Consider the following 19,310-nt stretch of genomic DNA (forward strand, 5'->3'; position numbering starts at 1 on the left):
CCTCGAAATAACGTAATTGTCACATTAATTTCAAAGGGCTATTATTTGATTTGTTGTTTTCTATCCCTCCTTCTTGAGAGATGCATGTGAACAGGTTTAATTTCAAGCAGATACTACAAGTTTTAACTGGTGAGTTTTTGGTGTATCTACTAATTAATTTGCCAAAAACCTTTGCTATCTCACATATTTGGTAGATGAATGAGATGTGCATTTAGAATCTACTTTAATATATATATTTTTTAATTATTTTATAACTTTAATTTAAAAAACATTCTTAATCAAACACATTAAACTACTTTTTGATCAACCATAATTTTAACTAAACATATATTTTACCAAACTAAACTCAACTAAAAATAATTTTTATAAAATAATTTTTTTCAAACGACAATACAAAAGTTATTATAATTTCAAATTTAATTTCTGAAACGATGAATCATTGAACCAACTATCAAACAGGGTGGAATTTAATAATCGTGCTAGTGACCTCCCTTCCTTCCCATGTGTTTTTGTTTTTCAAAAAGGGAAGAAAAAACAGAGACATCCATGCTAAAACAATGGTGTGCTTCTGGATCCTTGCATGTGAGCCAAGTGCCTGGGCAAAGCAAACGTGAATATTCTCATTTTCTCCCATCATTGAAGCATAGACCACACAAGTGGGTCCTTTGATTTGATCCCACTGTTTATGATTTCCCCAATCAAATCATATTTACCCTCACTAATTAACCTTAAGCTCAGTCGCTAATCAGGAAAAAGGAATATTCTTCAGCAGAAAGTAAGTCAAACATTGCTGTCTGCCTCCTAATTTGGTACCCGAATAAATACCATGGAATATCGCTCCCATTAATTAAAACACCAACGATTTCTCGTTCAACTCATGTAGTTTTCTTTTCCTTTTTTTTTTTTTTTTTCAAGAAAAAGAAGAGTATACATGGGTTTCCTTGAAAATGTGAGCTGGGAATTAATGACTCTTTAATGTTGTGGAGAAGAAGACGATGATATCTAGAAGAAGAAGAGTAAAATATGTTGTGTGTGTGTCTGGTTTAACTTATGTTCTACTCTATTTAAATTTGGTTTTTGCTTGGTGAGACGCACCTCATCGATTTATAATTTTTTTTATTGAGAAGAAAATCATGTTATTAGCTAATTAACATGGCTTATCGGCTCGTGCGAGCTGCCAATTTCATCCATTAACATATATAATCTATTTTATTACAACATGTTGCAAATTATCCAAAAACATCTTGATTTTTTCTAAGATAACTTTTGGTTGTTGTCGTATATTTTTATATATATAAAAAAGGTGAATCAAAAGAAATTATTCTATTATTTATTTATGATTTTTTTAGTGAAAAAACCGCAAAACCGATTAAATCGAGAAAACCGGGAAAAAATAACTGAAAAAACCGAACCGTGAAAAAAAACCGATTAAAATTTTGAAAACACCGACCGATTCGGTTCTGTTTTATAGGTTTGAAACCAAAAAAACCAAACCGAACCCAAACAAAAAAAACTGGAAAAAAAACCGAGCCAAACCGGAAAAAACCAAGCCAAACCGGTTTGAATAAGTTTTTGTCCTAAAAACCAAACCAAAACCGGTTGGTTTGAACCAGTTTCGGTTCGGTTTTTTTTTTTTTTTTTTTTAAATTTGATTTAGTTACTTTTTTTGATAAAAACCGAACCGAACCGAACTGAAAATGATCACCCCTAAAAAGAAACATTTAGCGGTCTTGAATATTTATTTATCCTCCATGTATAAAAGTATAATTTATTCATTATTATCATGATATATTTCATTTTTATATGAGTATTTATGAGTTTTTTTTCTCTCTCCTTAGTTTACTAGATTAAATATAAGTGGTTATAAATTCAAACAATTAATTAACTACTTTCTATTGATTTCATGATCACATATATTTGAAAAAGCCTTTTAATAAAATAAAAACTAAAAACAAATGGAGTCAAAACTAATCACTTATTCAACTAATTAAATTAATTTACACCTCAGTCCATCAAAAATCTATTTTTAAATCCGGTCGACAGCATCTAATAATTCCTGAAAACCTTATTACTACATTTGTCTTTGATTGTTTAGGAATTAAAAAAATAAAAAATAAAAACCTAAAAAATAGTATTAGCCCAGAAAACTAATTATGTAACTTGATTTATATTAAGGTTCAAATTAAATTTGATTCCATCTATTTTGATTAACTTAATAAATCCATTAACAATTAAAATAACCGGGTTGAAATTTAATTTATTTTTTAAAAATAGATATTAAAAAATTAATATTTTTTTTAATTTATCTAAGGGTCTATTTAAAAGTGTGATAAAAATTATATTTTAAAGTATTTTTCGCTTAAGAATATATTAAATAATATATATTTTTTTATTTTTTTAAATTTATTTTTAACATCAACACATTAAAATAATTTAAAAATACTAAAAAATTTAATCTTAAAAAATAAAATTTTAAACAAACAGTATTTTAACCAAAATGACAAACGGGGTTTAATATGGCTAATCCATCACCCGGAATTTTAATAACTTTGCTCGACAGGTTTAAGAAGAGGCAATTAACCAACTCGAAAAGAGGTTTAGATGACGTGTGATGCACCAGGGAGCATCGGCAACTCCTGGCCCTACAAATTTCCCATCACATGACGTTGATTAAAACATAACCATCCATTCTTTCCTCAAATCATCAACAAAAGATCAAACGGTCGCTGCAGATTCTCTTTTTCTGATTGTGAAGGGCCCACTCTCTCTGACTTCATAGACACGTTTCGATATTTCATGGCGTTTCTTCTGTGGGTTCCACTTCTTGGAATGTACGTATGCACCACGTTTATATTCTATCCAGTTGGCTTGGGGTTCGAGCCGCCGCCGCCACTACGCCAGTAATTATTTTTTATTACTTTATATGTTAAAATAAATAAATAAATAAAAGAACTAAGTCCTAATTTTCTGACGAAATCCCAATAAATCTAAGCGTTATTTCTTAAGACAGAATTTAAAATGGATTGAATTAATCAATTTGTTTATAAAACAAGCTAATTGGATAAAAAAGCTACCATGCATTGAAGACTTTATGTATGTAATTTTTAAAGTTCGCATTATTTTTTTTTTCATTTTAATTATTCTAATTACAGTTAAAATTTATTTTTTAAATAAGAAAATATAAATTTGATGATTTTTATTTAATTTAAACCACGTTTTTTTTTGGTATAAAATATTTTTTGAAAAATATTTTTATAATTATTTTTTAATTTTTTTTGTGTAGAACATTATATAACAAAACTCGTTAAAGTGAAATCATATTTAATCCATAAACTTATTTTATTCATTGAAAACAATTTTAGTGCATAAAATTTTGTTTTTTTATATATATATAGTAGTTAATTTACATATATTATTTAATTATTTTAATTGCTATTACTATTATTATCATCGTTTTTGTTATTATTTTATTATCATTTTATTTTTTACCATTGTTATTATTATTATTATTATCATATGTATTTATATTTTATTATTTTCTTATAACATCGTTATCTTATCACTGTGATATATCATAATTATTCTACAATTAATATATTTAAAAAATTTATAAAAATAATTTCTTATTACGTGGTTAATCATCGAATTAGATTGTATTGCTAGAGTTGAAATATATAAACTCATCATGGCTTAGGTAATAAAAAAAATCATCTGCGCTTCGTTATTGGGTCAGGATTTTTATGTAAAAAATAATATTCATTGTTCCAAGTCTGTTTTTGTTTTTTGTTTTTTTTAAATCCTATAATATCAAGTTATAGAGATGACTAGATTAAATAAACTAGTTTTATTTAAATTAAATGATAAAAAAATAAATAAGGATATAATGTATCAAAAAAAAAATGATCACTATAATCTAGAGTAAAAAAATTATTTTTTTAAAATTAAATAATATAACTTAATTCCTAACTAATTAAATATAAAAGGATGAGATTTGGTAAAAATAAAATAAAAAAACAAGTTGAGTCAACCCGAATCTTATTAAATCTACAATTCAAGTCAAATCATGAGATCGTTCTAACTTATTAGAAGAATAAAAAAGCAAGAAGAATCACTAAGTGATCTTTTAAATAAAAAAGCAATGATGAAAAAAAAAAAAAAAACTAAAAAGAAAGTAAACTAAACTTTTACAATTTTCTTGTGCTTCTAGAGAGAGTGTTACAGCTCAGCTTACTAATTAATCACATTCAGCATTCAATAGCTGGCTAGCATGTCCCCGTAGTATGTAGTGGTTGTTTTTCGCAGGGGAAAGAAAAATGGTGGGTTTGAAAAGGAAAGCAGCACCTTCTTGGTGCCATTTTTCATAGATTTTTTGTCACTTAGAAGGTAAGTTTCAACCATTGTTTTGACCCTTTCATGACTCCCAAAGTCTTTAGATCGAGTCATTCCCAAGTATCCCAGTAGTGAATGGTCAATTATATTAGCCTCATAATTTCTAAATATGTAGGGCATGCATGCATTTATAGACTTCTATCAAAATTCCTTTGACAAAAAATGGTCGCCTACCTTTACTCGGAAGAACATAGGGAACAAAGACGAATTAGAATTGGGCTCTGCTTGCTCTTTCCAGACACAAAATGCCCGCACAAATGTCGTCCAATTACAAGGGCTGCTGCCACTTGCTGACTCCTGTCATGCGGAAGAAGCCGCCCTACATCAGCCCTTTCTCTCTCAGGTTTTCTCACTAAAGAAAATCAAGGGATCACTAGAAAACAAGAATAATAAAGAATTCATGAAAAGTAACCAGGAGGAGGAGGAGGAGGAGGAGGAGGAGGAGGAGAATCATTATTGCTTTCTCTCTCGTTCTCTGGTCAGAGATTACCCACTAAAGCACACTGTGCAACCGCGTAAAGACACCATAAAACAATAAACATTGACCATATGCCAGGAAAATCAACTGTGTTCACATAAATTTCGCAAATAATTAGGATCTTGAAAGGGTTTGGTTCTTGCAGCACATGGGGGATCTTACTTGGCCAGACATATATATCCTAATTAATTCGAGTTTTTTCTCTCCAAATATCCTTGTTTCTATCTGGCAGTACACCTGGTCTGCATTTAAAATGTAAGAACATGAGTTTCTTAATTAATATTTTTTTAACCTAAAACCCTTTTATAATTAAGAACATCTATAAAATATTATCGAACACTCATTTCATATATACCAAAGTAATATTTTTTTATCTAATTACTTTCATTCGTAGAAATATATATTTCTATAAATGAAATTAACACTTATATATAAATAAAGTGTGAGACGTAATATTATTTTCGAAACGGAAGAAAGTATGGATCAATGATGATATCGATGGGTGATTTATTCTCTCTAAATAATAACGTCCATATTTTGATCTAGATGATAAAATAAAATCATTATCATGATGCATTTTAAAACTGTTTTTTTTTTTGTAAATCCTATTTTAAAAGAATATAAACTCATTTTAAAACTGTTTTAAAAATATAAATTTATTTCATGTATTTGTATCGATTTTTCAACTAAACTCAACTAAAAATATTAATTTCTTCAACTAAATTCATCTTCTATAAATATCTCTTTTATTAATTTGTTTTGAAATACTAATTAAACACATTATACTCATACTTGCCATCACGTATTTTTTTAAAAAAAGATAATAAAGATAGAAATTACATATCTTTCTTTGTAAATCCTATTTTTTAAAAAATAAAAATTCATACTAAAACTATTTTAAAAACATATATATTTTTTAAAAATAATTTCTTCAACTACGCACGGCTTCTGTATCTTTTCCCTCGCTGTGAAACACTAATCGAACACGTTATGCTCACACTGTGCCGTCATGTGTTTTCTTCTTATTCTTTCTTTACACTCATTTTTGTAACCGAAAAAAACTAAGATAACGAAAGAATAGAAAAAGACAAGAATGTCCCTTCTCATTTCTTGATATGCTAGTAAACAACGAGTACACCAACCCAAGAAGACACCACAAATACCCTCTCAAGTCTCATGTGTTTCCATCTTTTGCTTTTAAGACCAGTTTGCTAGAAAGTGAGAGTTGTTGATTTTTCCTTCAGCAAAAGACTGCATAACTCCCTTTTCCCCCCCTCTTTAATCCATGGATACTGCTACTCAGTGGGCACAGGTAAAGACACCGTCTTTTTTCTCTACACACAATCATGCTGTTCTTTTCCCTTTTCTCCTTTTCTGGGTTGGGGTTTTCAAGGCTAATTAGAATAGTATTTATCTTTTGGTTTGGTGGTATGTATGTTTTTTTCTTGATTACTACTTGCTTGGTAGTATATGTAAAGTTCACTTTTTTCTCCATGAGATGATGCTGTTCATCAGCCCCCACTAATGTTTGAATTTATGTGTTCTTTGTTCTTGAAAGTTGAGAGGACTGCACTTCTTTTTATCTCCACCATCTGATAAAGCACCTAGAAAAGTTTTTATAGTGTTTTTATTTTTCCTGTTGCGTGTAATCCTCAAAGGGTTAACAAGTCTCCTTTTGTTTTCTATGTCTTGTTTGTTTCCTCTCAACTTTCCTTTTCTCCATCTTAATTCATCTACCAAATTTGGAGTGAAGAGTTGTGAGAGGGCTTTGTTTTGTGTTGTATGAATCCTGAAATTATGGCTTTTTTGTGTCCATGGTTTTTCACTTTCAGGGGATTGGTGCTGTTAATCCAATGGAAGGTTCAAGGCCTGATGTGTTAGAGAGAAGGGCAAGGCCTCAAAAGGATCAAGCTTTGAATTGTCCAAGGTGCAATTCCACTAATACCAAATTTTGTTACTACAACAACTATAGTCTTTCTCAGCCAAGGTACTTTTGCAAGACTTGTAGAAGGTATTGGACTGCAGGTGGGTCTTTAAGAAATGTTCCAGTTGGTGGTGGTTCAAGAAAGAACAAGAGGTCATCAAGTACTGCATCAACATCAGCAGCAGGAGCAGCTGCTTCAAAGAAGTTTCCTCTTGATCTGACCCAGCCAAATCTCCCCCATTCAGCTTCTCAAAACCCTAAGATCCATGAAGGTCAAGATCTAAATCTAGCTTACCCCCCATCAGCTGACGATTATAGTAATTTGTCTGAGTTTGTTGAGATACCTTTTGATACTGAAAGCAACAAAACCCACCATCAAAACCCTAATCCTTCAAGTACATCTCCCTCTCATCATCATCATCATCACGTCTCACCTATGGAGTTTCTCAAGAGTACTGCCATGAATTCAAGAGGATTTAGTGCTTTCATGTCAATTCCACCACTATCCGATTCAAACAACACCATGTTTTCAACTGGGTTTCCTTTACAAGAATTCAAGTCAACTCAGAATTTTTCTTTAGAAGGGCTTGAAAGTGGGTATAGTAACACTCAAGGGGTGCACGAGACTTGTGGTAGTGCAAGGCTTTTGTTTCCTATAGAAGACTTGAAGCAACAAGTTCCAAGCAATACTGAATTTGAACAGAATACCAGAGAGCAAAGAGATAATGCTCCAGTTGGGTATTGGAATGGAATGTTAGGTGGTGGATCATGGTAATTAACAGAGATGATGGATATGGTCACAAAAATGTTTAGCCTTGTGTTTGATCTTAATATAGCCCCTCCCCCCACCTTTTTTTTTCTTCACCTGGTGAGTGACTTGTTATATGTTGAATCAAAACTAGCTAACAGGTAGGGTTCCATGTCTCTCTCTTGCTTTCATCTCTAGCCTTATTTTCCCTCCCTTCTCTTGACTTCATCTTGCTTGGTCTTCTTCCTCACTCCTACTCAATGTGGATGCATGTTTGAAGCTTATTTTAGCTACGGCTTCAAGATGGAACAAGAAGTCTACAGGCTTCACTTAAATTGAGAACAAAGAGAATATGTACTTACCTAGCTCTCTCTTTTGGGTTTCACGTCAAGAGTTACTTGTTGGTACCTACCTAGCTTAAGTTTGGACCTAAGTGTTCTAAGTGTGTAACATGTACTGTGATGAGGATGATGTTGAACATGATTTGACTAGTTTTGTTAATATTTTTAATTAAGAACTGGGATTTGCGTTATGGTATGATTATTGATGATTCTTTCCATATGGATTATTCACTTTCTTGGGCTTGAAGTGAGTTGGCATGATGGCTGTCAATCCTTTACAGCACTTTTCGTGTTTCTCCTCTCTCTTTCTCTTGCTTTTTTGCTTGCCAACAGGTCCTGAAGTGTCGGGTCTTGTCAACACTATCTTGGTCTTTGAGATTCTTCCACCCATTAAAGCAATCTTCATGAGGCAAGGTAGGATCTGAAGATTAACCACCAGATCACGACTTGGTATGACCCATTAGCCATTTCTCCACATGGTATGCCACTTTCTCCCCATAGGAGATCTAATGCAAGCTTCTTTAGATAACACCTATCGCTTGGTTTCTAATATCAATCTAATCAAGGGTTCAATTCTGCATTTTTCCCTTTTTAATATATGAATTACTCCACTTTCTTTTCAATGATTCAACTTCATTATTCTAGCACTCCTGCTATTTGGTCCTCTTATTTTTTGGAATGTGCTTTTTGATCCTCTTATTTCTCCTATTCTATCTTTCCACCAAGGAGGAGGGTTGCGGTAGGTTGACACACAATGTAAAACTTACTCATGTCTTATATATATATATATATATATATGCTATTTGATCCTTAGCTACAAGATTTTCCTATTTTAGACACTCAATTTGAACTCTTTGCACAACATTTTGCCCCAATTTTATGAAAGACAATTGCTTGCCCGCTTTTTTTCCCATTGTATATTTAAATACAAAGAAGCTCTAGCTTGAACTGGCATTCACCTCCTGTCTCCTTAGTTAGGTCCCACAAACATTCCCCTCGGTTACTCTGCCAAGGAATAATGTTCTCCACTAAACAAAGCAAATCCTTCAAAGAAATATATATATATATATATATCATCACCATACTCCCATCATTAATTTACAAGAAAATAGTATGCACATCCTGCATAGATTATACATTTGTTATTGCATTATTATATGCAATGTGGACACCTTGAAGCCGTTAATGGAGGTGGGGTGACCCTTTTCTTGCTAAACAATTATGTTTCTAATAACTTGTTATGCTGAGTTGTTCTTCTAAATTTGTCAATGAAATTGACAGATGTTTCATGTTTCCTTTTCTAGTGTCGGTGACGATTATAGAGAATATTTTTAACCCTTCCCGTGGAGAGGGCAACTTGCCTTTGTCCCCGGAATCAGTGGTTGAATTTTAGGCACTGCGAATGTAATTGGTGTTCATTATTTGATGAACCCGGCCGTTGTATGGTGGCAAAGAGCCCTTTCTTTAACGAGATTGCGGAAGAATAAGAATATATGCGGTTCTTGTGTTGCGGCAAGAGTTATTTCTTTTTTTCACACTGGTAGACTTTTTAGTCATAAGATGAGGATCTTGATCGAGTCTTCAAACAAATCTTTGTCTACACTCGAACAATTCCCTATCTCAATTAGATTTCTAAGGTTTCGAAAAGTTTTTAATTGAGGTTTTCCATCCATATTCGTTGATGGATTCCCTTCAAATTAATTTTAACATTTCAAGTGGAAATTCTGTAAAGATTTTACATAAAAAGAAAAAACCTCAATGGGAAAATTTTTAACTACGGCACTCAACTGAGACTTCTTGTTATAATTTGGAGGCTAACTTAAAGTTTGTTCTTGGACTCCATCGTTATCTTCTTCTATCTTCATTTTTTTGCACATAACCCCATGTAATGCATGTCGCGCTCAATTGCACCGACTCCATGCAAACAAGGAAATTGCTTACATAGATAATTACGCTTTCCATGCTGGATCCACATGTTGATGCCGGCTGCAACCTCATCAGGGTTTCACCTATAGAAGTTTCTATACTGGTGTAAGACACTAAATGCCCACAACCTCGAGTGCTATCCAAGTATGCATGAAGATGAAGGCTTAATATGGTGAAAGTAGCTAGTATCTACAGAAGCCAGTGATGTCCCCGTCTATAGGTCACTCATTGTCACGTTAATTATTTAGAACTGCTGGACTGGATGACAATGGACACCTGAAAGCTGCCTAGCTCTTGATCATAGCAGACAGTGATGGAGTTAAAATTCAATAATTATCTTTGAATTACAGAATGTTTTCCGCTTTAAGTAGCCTCTTAGCTTGGCTGCAGAATCATGGGCCAAATCTTTCAGTTTTTTTTTTGTCCCTAAAGTAAAATCATATTATTTATCAAATGTATTATTCATTTTTTTGTGTTCTTCGGGGGTTGTGATTGGCAAATGCTAAGGTAGAAATATAAAATTGGAAGAACCAAAGGATATATTGAGAAGCCAAAATCATTTATACAAGCAAAAAAAATTGAACAAATTTCAATGATATATAGAGTTAATGCTTTGATGACCAACTTTTTTTATCAATAACTGAGAGGCTATGATTAGAACCTTCATCAATTAATGTTTAATGTTTTCCCTTGGAGATTTTCATGGTTGTGTTGAGGTGTAAAGTATGTATGTATGTATATATATATATACAGCCTCGAACTTTGAGATAGCTAAGCATGTACAAATCCACTCCATGGTAGATTGATGCATAACAAGGGGCCAATAATCATCCAGAGAGAGAGATACCATAGTTGCAATCAAAAGGTCTAGACAGCAATGACGTTAGACGGGCAGATATTTAAACAAAATTCCTAGTATTAATTATGGTTTTATATAATAGAGCTAAGCGAGATGTCAACTGGCCTATTAGCTCAGTTGGTTAGAGCGTCGTGCTAATAACGCGAAGGTCGCAGGTTCGAAACCTGCATGGGCCATGTCTTCATTTTCTTTTTTATTTGGATGCTAAAATTAGGAATAAAAAAGAAAGGATAAAGAAAATATGAGAAAATAAATCTTTAACTTTCCTTTTTCTAAATCTAAACTGTTAGAAAAGCTAAGAAAAACAAAATGATAGAAGTTTGCCCACAAAGAGTGCTGGGGGTGCCCAGCACCGCACCTGCACATGTTTTTGGGTTCCTGTTTTTTTTTTATTTTTTATCAATCTGGTAAGTTTTCTCACGGTTTATTGTGACTTCTCTCTGAAGGTTTTTGTATCACAATTATAGGAGGCCATCAAGTTCGTGCTCTACAACGGTTGGTTTCTGAGGAAATTGTTTCATTACTTGAGGAAAAATGATAAGTTGACCATCGAAGTAATTAAGCATCAATCTAGCTATTGATCATCTCATGCACTGCATTTTCTGAGATGTGGTGAAGTACCAAATTTTCGTTCTGCTACCCATTGTATTTTCCCTTTTTATCAAACTAATAATTGTGTTGATTTTGCAAGCTATTGTCTTGAAATTTGTTTTCTTTTTCTTTGCATGTTATGGTGTCATGTACGGACTTGCTAGTCAAATCCAATATCTATGCATTTATTGGAACTCAATGTGCAGCAGCCATGTACATATTGCACTGATCATCTGGATGCAGTTTGACATGTGTCTGTGAATGCTAGCGAGAGCACCTACTGAGAGGAAGAAGGTTGCTCAAGTTGCATTGTCTTGGTGTGTATTAATTTGGCTTGTATTTTCCCTTTAACTTGTTATAGCAGAGGCTAGTTTCTTGTCTGATAGAGAAGCTGGGGATCTTGCTCACCATGCTATCGTGCAGTTTCTTCATCGTTCATTTCTGCTCACTTATTCCCCGGTACCCAAAATGCATGCGAGACAACTATGGCTCCAAGTTTCCTCTGACAGGGAGAGCTCGATGCACTAGCATGATCGAAGGGACCGAGCTCCCTAAATCAAGTTGTCTCAAAGGAGATTTGGACCTCATTTGCATTTGCTCTTAAAAGGGAGCTTAAATCTATAATGTACAGAAGTTCTATCAGTACGTAGCAGTAGCTCCATCTTGTCTAAGGCTATTTTTGCTTAATAGATTGTTTTTTTTTTTTTTAAAAAAAAAGAGTAAAATAACACGGTTTAATAAGAATTGGTAGAATAATATAATTTGTAAATGTGCACAATAATAAAATATAATAAAAAAATATTATTAAATTACTTGCATATTTAACTAAAATATATTTTACTTAAAAATATATTAAAATAATTTTTTTTATACTAACACATCAAAACTATCAAAAACACTAAAACAAAATATTAATTTTTTACAAGTAAAATATACTTTTAAAAATATAAAAAAATAAAAACTACCAAACTTTCAAATACTCCATTAGTATTTAAGAGCATTTCTAGTAAATATAAAATCTTAAGATAACAACGTACGTTTACCGTTTATGTGTAAAAAACATGTGATGAGCGCCAAGAACGCATGAATGTATCATCTTGGCTTTGTTTTTTTTAGTTTAATGTGGGTATCTGAGCCAGCTTGTGTGTACCTTGACTAATTTCACGGGCTCTAAAGTTAACGATCATGTAAGCCTCCAGTGGCCATCATATGAGCAACCACAAGGCTCGAACCTGAGATCACAAAAAAAAAAAAAACTTCTTGATCTCAAATTCTTATCATTGGGTCACCACCTAAATGTTTATCATCTTGGCTTTGTTGATTTTATTAAAGGGTGTAAAAAAAATAAATTGTTAGTACATATTATTATTTATATTATTATTTATGATGCAAATGAAATTGTCGTGCATTGTTAAAAAAAAGAAAAAAGAAAAAAAGCACCGTTGTGCTGTGAATTCTTTTTTTTTTTTAGTTTAACGTGGGTGTCCGGGCCAGCTTGCATGCACCTCGACTAATCCCACGGGTCCTGAAGTTAACGACCATGTAAGCCTCCAGTGGCCATCATATGAGCAACCACAGGGCTCGAACCTGAGACCACAGAGGGAGCAAACCTCTTGGTTCCAAGCTCTTACCACTGGGCTACCATCTAGATGGTTATTGTGCTGTGAATTCTTGAAGCTGACGGAAGTAACAACAAATTTAAGGTCTTTTAAATAAAATAAAAAATATATAAAATAGTAACTTGATAGCTACGAAAATTTACCCTTTAAAAAAATCTCTAAAAAATTTAATAAAATATTAGCATGATTTAATAATTAAATTAAAAATTACATCCATTATTATTCATTATCATAAATTACATGTTTAAAATAAAGATTTAGACTTAGTTAAACTTGGCCAAATATGCCGTTGGCTGCGTTAATAAATGCATTTTTAGAATGTATTTGACATTATAATTAAAATGTTGTTTGTTAAAAATTTAATTTTTTATTTAAAATTATTTTTTTAATATTTTTAAATTGTTTTAATATATTGATGTTAAAAATAAATTTTAAAAAGATAAAACAATATTATTTTAATATATTTTTAAATAAAAAATATTTTAAAAAGTAATTATTACTAAACATGAAAGAATTGTTATGTCGATTTAAAGGGTTAGAATGAACAAAAACTAAATATTTGAGGACCATATATATGATGTAATTACTAATTCACCCGTTGAGCAATTTGCCATGTTTATGGGTTCGACTTGTCTTCTTGCAAAGAGAAGGGGCACCTTGCCATGTCCATGAGCCAAAATGACTAGCCAACTGCTGGAACCCATTGCTTGCCCACCATCACCACTTAACCATGTCCCCAACATTCCTCACAACCTCACTGCCCTTTCCTTTCAGAAACTGAAACAAGCCCATCAACCAGTTAACATTTCTCAGCAAAAAAACCGGTCCAATTTCTCTCTACTAGACAATAAGCCATTAAATACAAGCAAGTATGCTTCAGTTCTTGATTCTTGTAAATGCCCAAAACTGGGAAAACAGGTTCATGCTCACACAATCAAAACTGGGTTCGATGCTGATGGATTTATAGATACCAAGTTGCTTCAAATGTATGCAAGGTGTGGTTTGTTAAAAGATGCAGACTTTTTGTTTGAAACGATGCCAATGAGAAACTTGCATTCGTGGAAAGCAATTCTTAGTGTGTATTTGGATCATGGGCTGTTTGAGGAAGCGTTTTTACTCTTTCAAGTATTGCAATTTGACGGTGTTGAATTGGATTTCTTTGTGTTTCCTTTAGTGTTTAAGGCTTGTAGTGGCCTTGGTAGTGTAGAACTAGGGAGGCAGTTACATGGGTTGGTGATAAAGTTTCGGTTTTGTTTGAATATTTATGTGAGTAATGCTTTGATAGATATGTATGGTAAATGTGGAAGCTTGGATGATGCTAAGAAAGTTTTAGTAAAGATGCCTGAAAGAGATAGTGTAACATGGAATTCTGTTATAACAGCTTGTGCTGCTAATGGGATGGTTTATGAGGCATTGGAGTTTTTGGAGAAAATGAAGTCTTTAGATTATTCTATGCCAAATGTTGTTTCTTGGAGTGCAGTTATAGGAGGGTTTGCCCAGAATGGTTATGATGAGGAAGCCATAGAGATGCTATTTAGAATGCAAGTAGAAGGGCTTGTACCGAATGCTCAAACCTTGGCGGGTGTTCTTCCAGCATGTGCTAGATTACAAAGGCTTGACCTTGGAAAGCAACTCCATGGTTATATCACGAGACATGATTTTATCTCTAACCCTGTTGTGGTGAATGCATTAGTTGATGTGTACAGGAGGTGTGGTGATATGGGAGGTGCGGCTAAGATCTTTTTAAAATTCTCAGTGAAAAATGTACTATCTTGTAATACAATGATTGTTGGGTATTGCGAAAGCGGTGATGTCTCCAAGGCCAAGGAGCTCTTTGATTGCATGGATGTTTTAGGAATAGAAAGGGGTTTAATTTCATGGAACTCGATTATTTCAGGTTACGTTAGAAACTTCATGTTTGATGAAGCTTTCAGCATGTTTCAGAATATGCTAATGGAAGAAGGGATTGAGCCAGATTCTTTTACTTTAGGGAGTGTTTTGACTGCTTGTGCTGATACAATTTCTTTGAGGCAAGGGAAGGAGATACATGCCCAAGCCATTGTCAAGGGCTTGCAATCGGATACCTTTGTTGGTGGGGCTCTGGTGGAAATGTACTCTAAATGCCAGGACCTAACGGCTGCCCAGGTGGCTTTTGATGAGGTGATGGAGAAGGATGTGCCAACATGGAATGCTCTGATCTCAGGCTATGCTCGCAGTAACCAGATTGAAAGAATTCAATATCTTCTTGAGAAGATGAAAGGAGATGGTTATCATCCAAACATTTATACATGGAACAGCATTCTTGCAGGTCTTGTGGAAAACAGACAGTTAGATTTAACAATGCAGTTGTTCTCTGAAATGCAGATCTCAAAGTTGAGGCCTGATATTTACACAGTTGGAATAATTCTCCCTGCTTGCTCGAGGTTGGCCACTCTTGAGCGAGGAAAACAAGCTCATGCACACTCAATTAAATGTGGTTATGACACAGATGTCCACATAGGAGCAGCCCTTGTGGACATGTATGCAAAATGTGGAAGTTTAAAGTATGCACAGTTAGCCTATGATAGGATATCAAACCCTAATTTGGTGTCCCACAATGCCATGCTTACTGCATGTGCGATGCATGGACATGGGGAAGAGGGAATTTCTCTCTTTCAAACAATGCTGGCCTTAGGTTTTATACCAGACCATGTGACTTTCCTGTCTGTTCTCTCCTCATGTGTTCATGTTGGATCAGTCGAGACAGGCTGTGAGTTTTTTGATTTGATGGGGTATTATAACGTTAAACCCACATTAAAACACTACACATCTATGGTTGATCTTCTAAGTCGTTCAGGACAGCTTCATGAAGCTTATGAGCTTATAAAGAAAATGCCTGTGGAATGTGATTCAGTTTTGTGGGGTGCTTTGCTTGGAGGCTGTGTTACTCATGGTAATATTGAGTTGGGAGAAATTGCAGCAGAGAGGCTGATAGAATTGGAGCCAAACAATAGTGGAAACTATGTATTACTGGCTAATTTACATGCTTATGCTAGGAGATGGACTGACCTAGCGAGAGTAAGAGGCATGATGAAGGATAGGGGAATGCACAAGAGCCCTGGATGCAGTTGGATCGAGGACAAGAATGAAATTCATTCCTTTCTTGCTTGTGACAGATCTCATAAGAGAGCAGAAGAAATTTATGCTACTCTAGATTACTTAGCCCTTCACATGAAAACAGGGATAGTACATGGGTAATACAAGTATACAACAAGCTAGCATGTGATACATATACCAGCATTGTACAAATTTTTATAGCATGTGAGAATACAACTACTGCTGTCTGAAGACCTACAAGCTACTTCTTTTTATGAGAGGTGACCTTCAACTTAACCATGGAAAGTTGCCTTTCCTTCGTTGATATTGGCAGAAAATCTTATCTTTAATATTCTGTTCATGTCTAGTGACTCAAGGATCCTTACCTTCTATGTCATGTCTCAATTGATATCTCATGTTAACATACTAGTAGTTATTTGATAGACAAAATAATCTATTGAAATAAAATTCATTAGTCATTACATAGAAAGACTATACATAATGTTTATTATGCAATTACAGAAGTATGATGAAAGATTTTGCTATTAAAAAGTCAACTAGAAATTTCAGAGTAAAGTTTTCATCTTCTATGAAATCTGGTGTTATTATTATTAGCAGATTACTCTCAATGTAGATAGAAACAGCCTAGGTGCAATAAATTCATGATGGTAATGATATTATATGCGACTGAAATATAATATGATTAGTTTAAGAGAAATAAGATTCTAATTTCACATAACACAATTTGTTTAAGAGAAAGATGTGTAGAATGTCACATAACTTGGTGAACACAAAATAGATGGCATGATTTGTTTGAGAAACAAAAAATTTATATAAAACATTTAGATGATAACAACTATAGGCACGAACATTACTGAAAACTTGCAAGTCTAAACTTTAAATAACTTCCCTTATTCCATGATTTGCAGTAAGAGATTTTATGTTTCTAAGCTGATTGTTGTCAACGTAAATAACAGCAGTAATGTCATTCTATATCTCATGTTCTTTTGGGCACTATGTGAAAGGTCAAAACAAATTTGTTTAACATTGAATATTTCGATTGTATGCAATTGAATTTAAGTACCAAAACTGGCATGCATATCACATGCAGAGGCAGAGTAGCTGCGTGTAGCACATGAAGCCCCTCGTTTCCATGTGTCTCTTCTGTTTCCTGCTATGTGATAAAATGAGGAAGCAGAAGTTGGGTGTTAGCTTGGCATTAGGCGTTGTGGGTTGTTTTAGTGGCTGTTGGTGTTTTGGCTCTGTGTTTTTATTGAGAGTTTTGAGATATTTTCAACAATGGAACCCATGAAGCAGATGTGCCTTCTGGATAGAATGTTACTGCTCAAAACCAACAATCCCTCTCATGCAGCCAAGAAAACCCAAGGGCACCAATATGGTAAGATTTCACTCACTCGCTTATCACTTGTGTATGCCTTATGGTCGCGATGAAAAGGGAGATCATAAAATAAACATCGCAGGTGCTTTTCTTGTCCATTTTGTGCTTCCTTTTTAAATGGGCAGTGATAAATGGTCATACTCAAGTCTAAGGGATTCAGTAGAGTGGAGGCTTTATGCCTTTTTGGTTAGAATTTTGGCTAATAGAAATGTTTACTTCCAAGACTATTTTTATCCTTTCATTTGGTGCACTGAGCTCAAATTTCATGGTGAAAGCAGCAAATATTTGATCGTTCCTCTATACTACTAAGCGCAGGGATTTGAGGTCTAGAAGAAAAATCCATCTTGATTTTTAGGCATACTTTATGCTGAAAACATATAATGACCGGCTTTACCTGTCTTCCTTTTTGCTCAGTCAACAAGTTGTGTATGATTTTTGCTATTTGCGCATATGCCTTGAAAGATGCTACACTTTTCCCAGTTTCTGTTCTGCTTAATTAAACTAATATGCTAGTAATGATATCTAAAGGATTTGTCGTGGCAACTTTGATACAAGGATATGAAGGAAAGTAAGATGAGGATTTGGGATGTATAGAAAACATACATGAATGCTGGTGTTTAATTTATTTGTCTATCATCAGGATAAGGAATTTTATTTCCATTGAATCAAGTTCTATGTCTGTTTTATCAAAATGATGGAGAAGATAGATGAGGAGAGCATAACAACGCAGAAAACTAGAAGTGGGTCTAATATTGTTTACTGGTTTATTGCTTGCTTTCTTCCATGACGCGTGGAGGTACTTTCTCCCTTGCGGAGGAGTATGTTCTTATGCAGTTGCAACTGAGTAACTCAGTCAGAATTCATGTATATACCCCCCCCCCCACCTCTTCTCTACAAATGATTGAGATTGTGGGGTATAATTGGTTGACAGTATTTAGACTTTCAAGTTGTTTTTTAGAATTTTGAGAATTGAATCATTAGCTAATATACATCTGCGTGTCTGCATCTTGCAGAGTATGGCTAGTTGTTTTTAAGAAGATGGTAAAAGGGGTAGGTCAAAAATTGAGGGGCTAGATCAATATGCAGATTCAAGGTCATGATTATGGATATCTCCAAACAAAAATCAAATTCGAGGAGCAGGAAGAAAGTTGAAATGTCAACATGAAGAGAGGAATTCCTCAGAATTGATAACTTCTTTGAATTTCTCCATTATTGACATTTAACCTCTCTGTTTCATGATTTTCCAACGAGGCACAGGCGCGACAGTATTTTGGTAGTTCATCTGATGTGATCATTGTAGAACTTGTTTCATCTTATCTTACCTTTGGTAATTAAACGGCAGACATTATTATTGGGAATGGTAGCTTTTAGGAATTTAGCTAGCCAGATAAGGTGTTTGCTACCCATCATTGTGGCTTGAGGTCCAACTGTGTGGGAGCCAAAGTAGGGATGTTACTGTGGTCTAATGTTGCAACCTAACACACATTCCCAGCTAAGTTTCCAATCCATCGAGCTCATGGTGCATGAATGCCTGGACTCTGGCTTGTGTTCTCCCAGCTTGTGTTGGTTTACAAAAGCCCTGAGAAAAAATTTCCGCGGTCATGTAGCAAGACATGGGTTTTTGTCTACCCCTTTTGGCCGAGAATGAATTGAGGATGTAGTGACATACTTAAATCCTCTCAGATTTGGATTTAAAAAAAAAATATTATCACAATAAACATAAAAATTTAATAGAATTGTACCGTTCTAAAAAGATTTGGTGAAATAACACAATTTAATTATACCGCGCTTATAAAACACAACATGGTCAAACTATAATCTTCCGCCTCAACCGGTCGATCGATTGGATCCAGTTGTATTAACTGGTCGATCATTTCATATAAAAATCATAATTTTATAAAGTTTTTCCTTCAAATATGTTTTATGAGTTAAAATTGTCTTTGTTCAACTTGTAAATTTAA

At 33.8% G+C, this 19,310-nt stretch overlaps 2 protein-coding genes and 1 non-coding gene across 3 annotated transcripts; all 3 read left to right on the forward strand.

Annotated features, from left to right (window-relative positions):
• The first annotated feature begins 5,994 nt into the window (after positions 1 to 5,994).
• LOC7496412 (dof zinc finger protein 1) lies at positions 5,995 to 8,076 on the forward strand. The gene is made up of 2 exons (XM_002317757.4): positions 5,995 to 6,179; positions 6,700 to 8,076. The coding sequence occupies exons 1-2, from the start codon at positions 6,153 to 6,155 to the stop codon at positions 7,564 to 7,566; spliced, it is 894 nt and encodes a 297-aa protein (XP_002317793.4). The 5' UTR covers positions 5,995 to 6,152; the 3' UTR covers positions 7,567 to 8,076.
• Positions 8,077 to 10,767: 2,691 nt separating this feature from the next.
• Positions 10,768 to 10,841, forward strand: TRNAI-AAU (transfer RNA isoleucine (anticodon AAU)). The gene has a single exon. It is a non-coding gene; the product is annotated as a tRNA-Ile (tRNA).
• A 2,654-nt stretch (positions 10,842 to 13,495) lies between these two features.
• On the forward strand, positions 13,496 to 18,707 carry LOC7496413 (pentatricopeptide repeat-containing protein At2g13600). The gene is made up of 3 exons (XM_024582117.2): positions 13,496 to 16,231; positions 17,062 to 17,349; positions 18,363 to 18,707. Exon 1 carries the CDS (start codon positions 13,554 to 13,556, stop codon positions 16,110 to 16,112), a length of 2,559 nt encoding a protein of 852 aa, XP_024437885.2. The 5' UTR covers positions 13,496 to 13,553; the 3' UTR covers positions 16,113 to 16,231; positions 17,062 to 17,349; positions 18,363 to 18,707.
• The last annotated feature ends 603 nt before the right edge of the window (positions 18,708 to 19,310 follow it).

This window comes from Populus trichocarpa, chromosome 12 (assembly GCF_000002775.5).
Source record: "Populus trichocarpa isolate Nisqually-1 chromosome 12, P.trichocarpa_v4.1, whole genome shotgun sequence".
NCBI lineage: Eukaryota > Viridiplantae > Streptophyta > Magnoliopsida > Malpighiales > Salicaceae > Populus > Populus trichocarpa.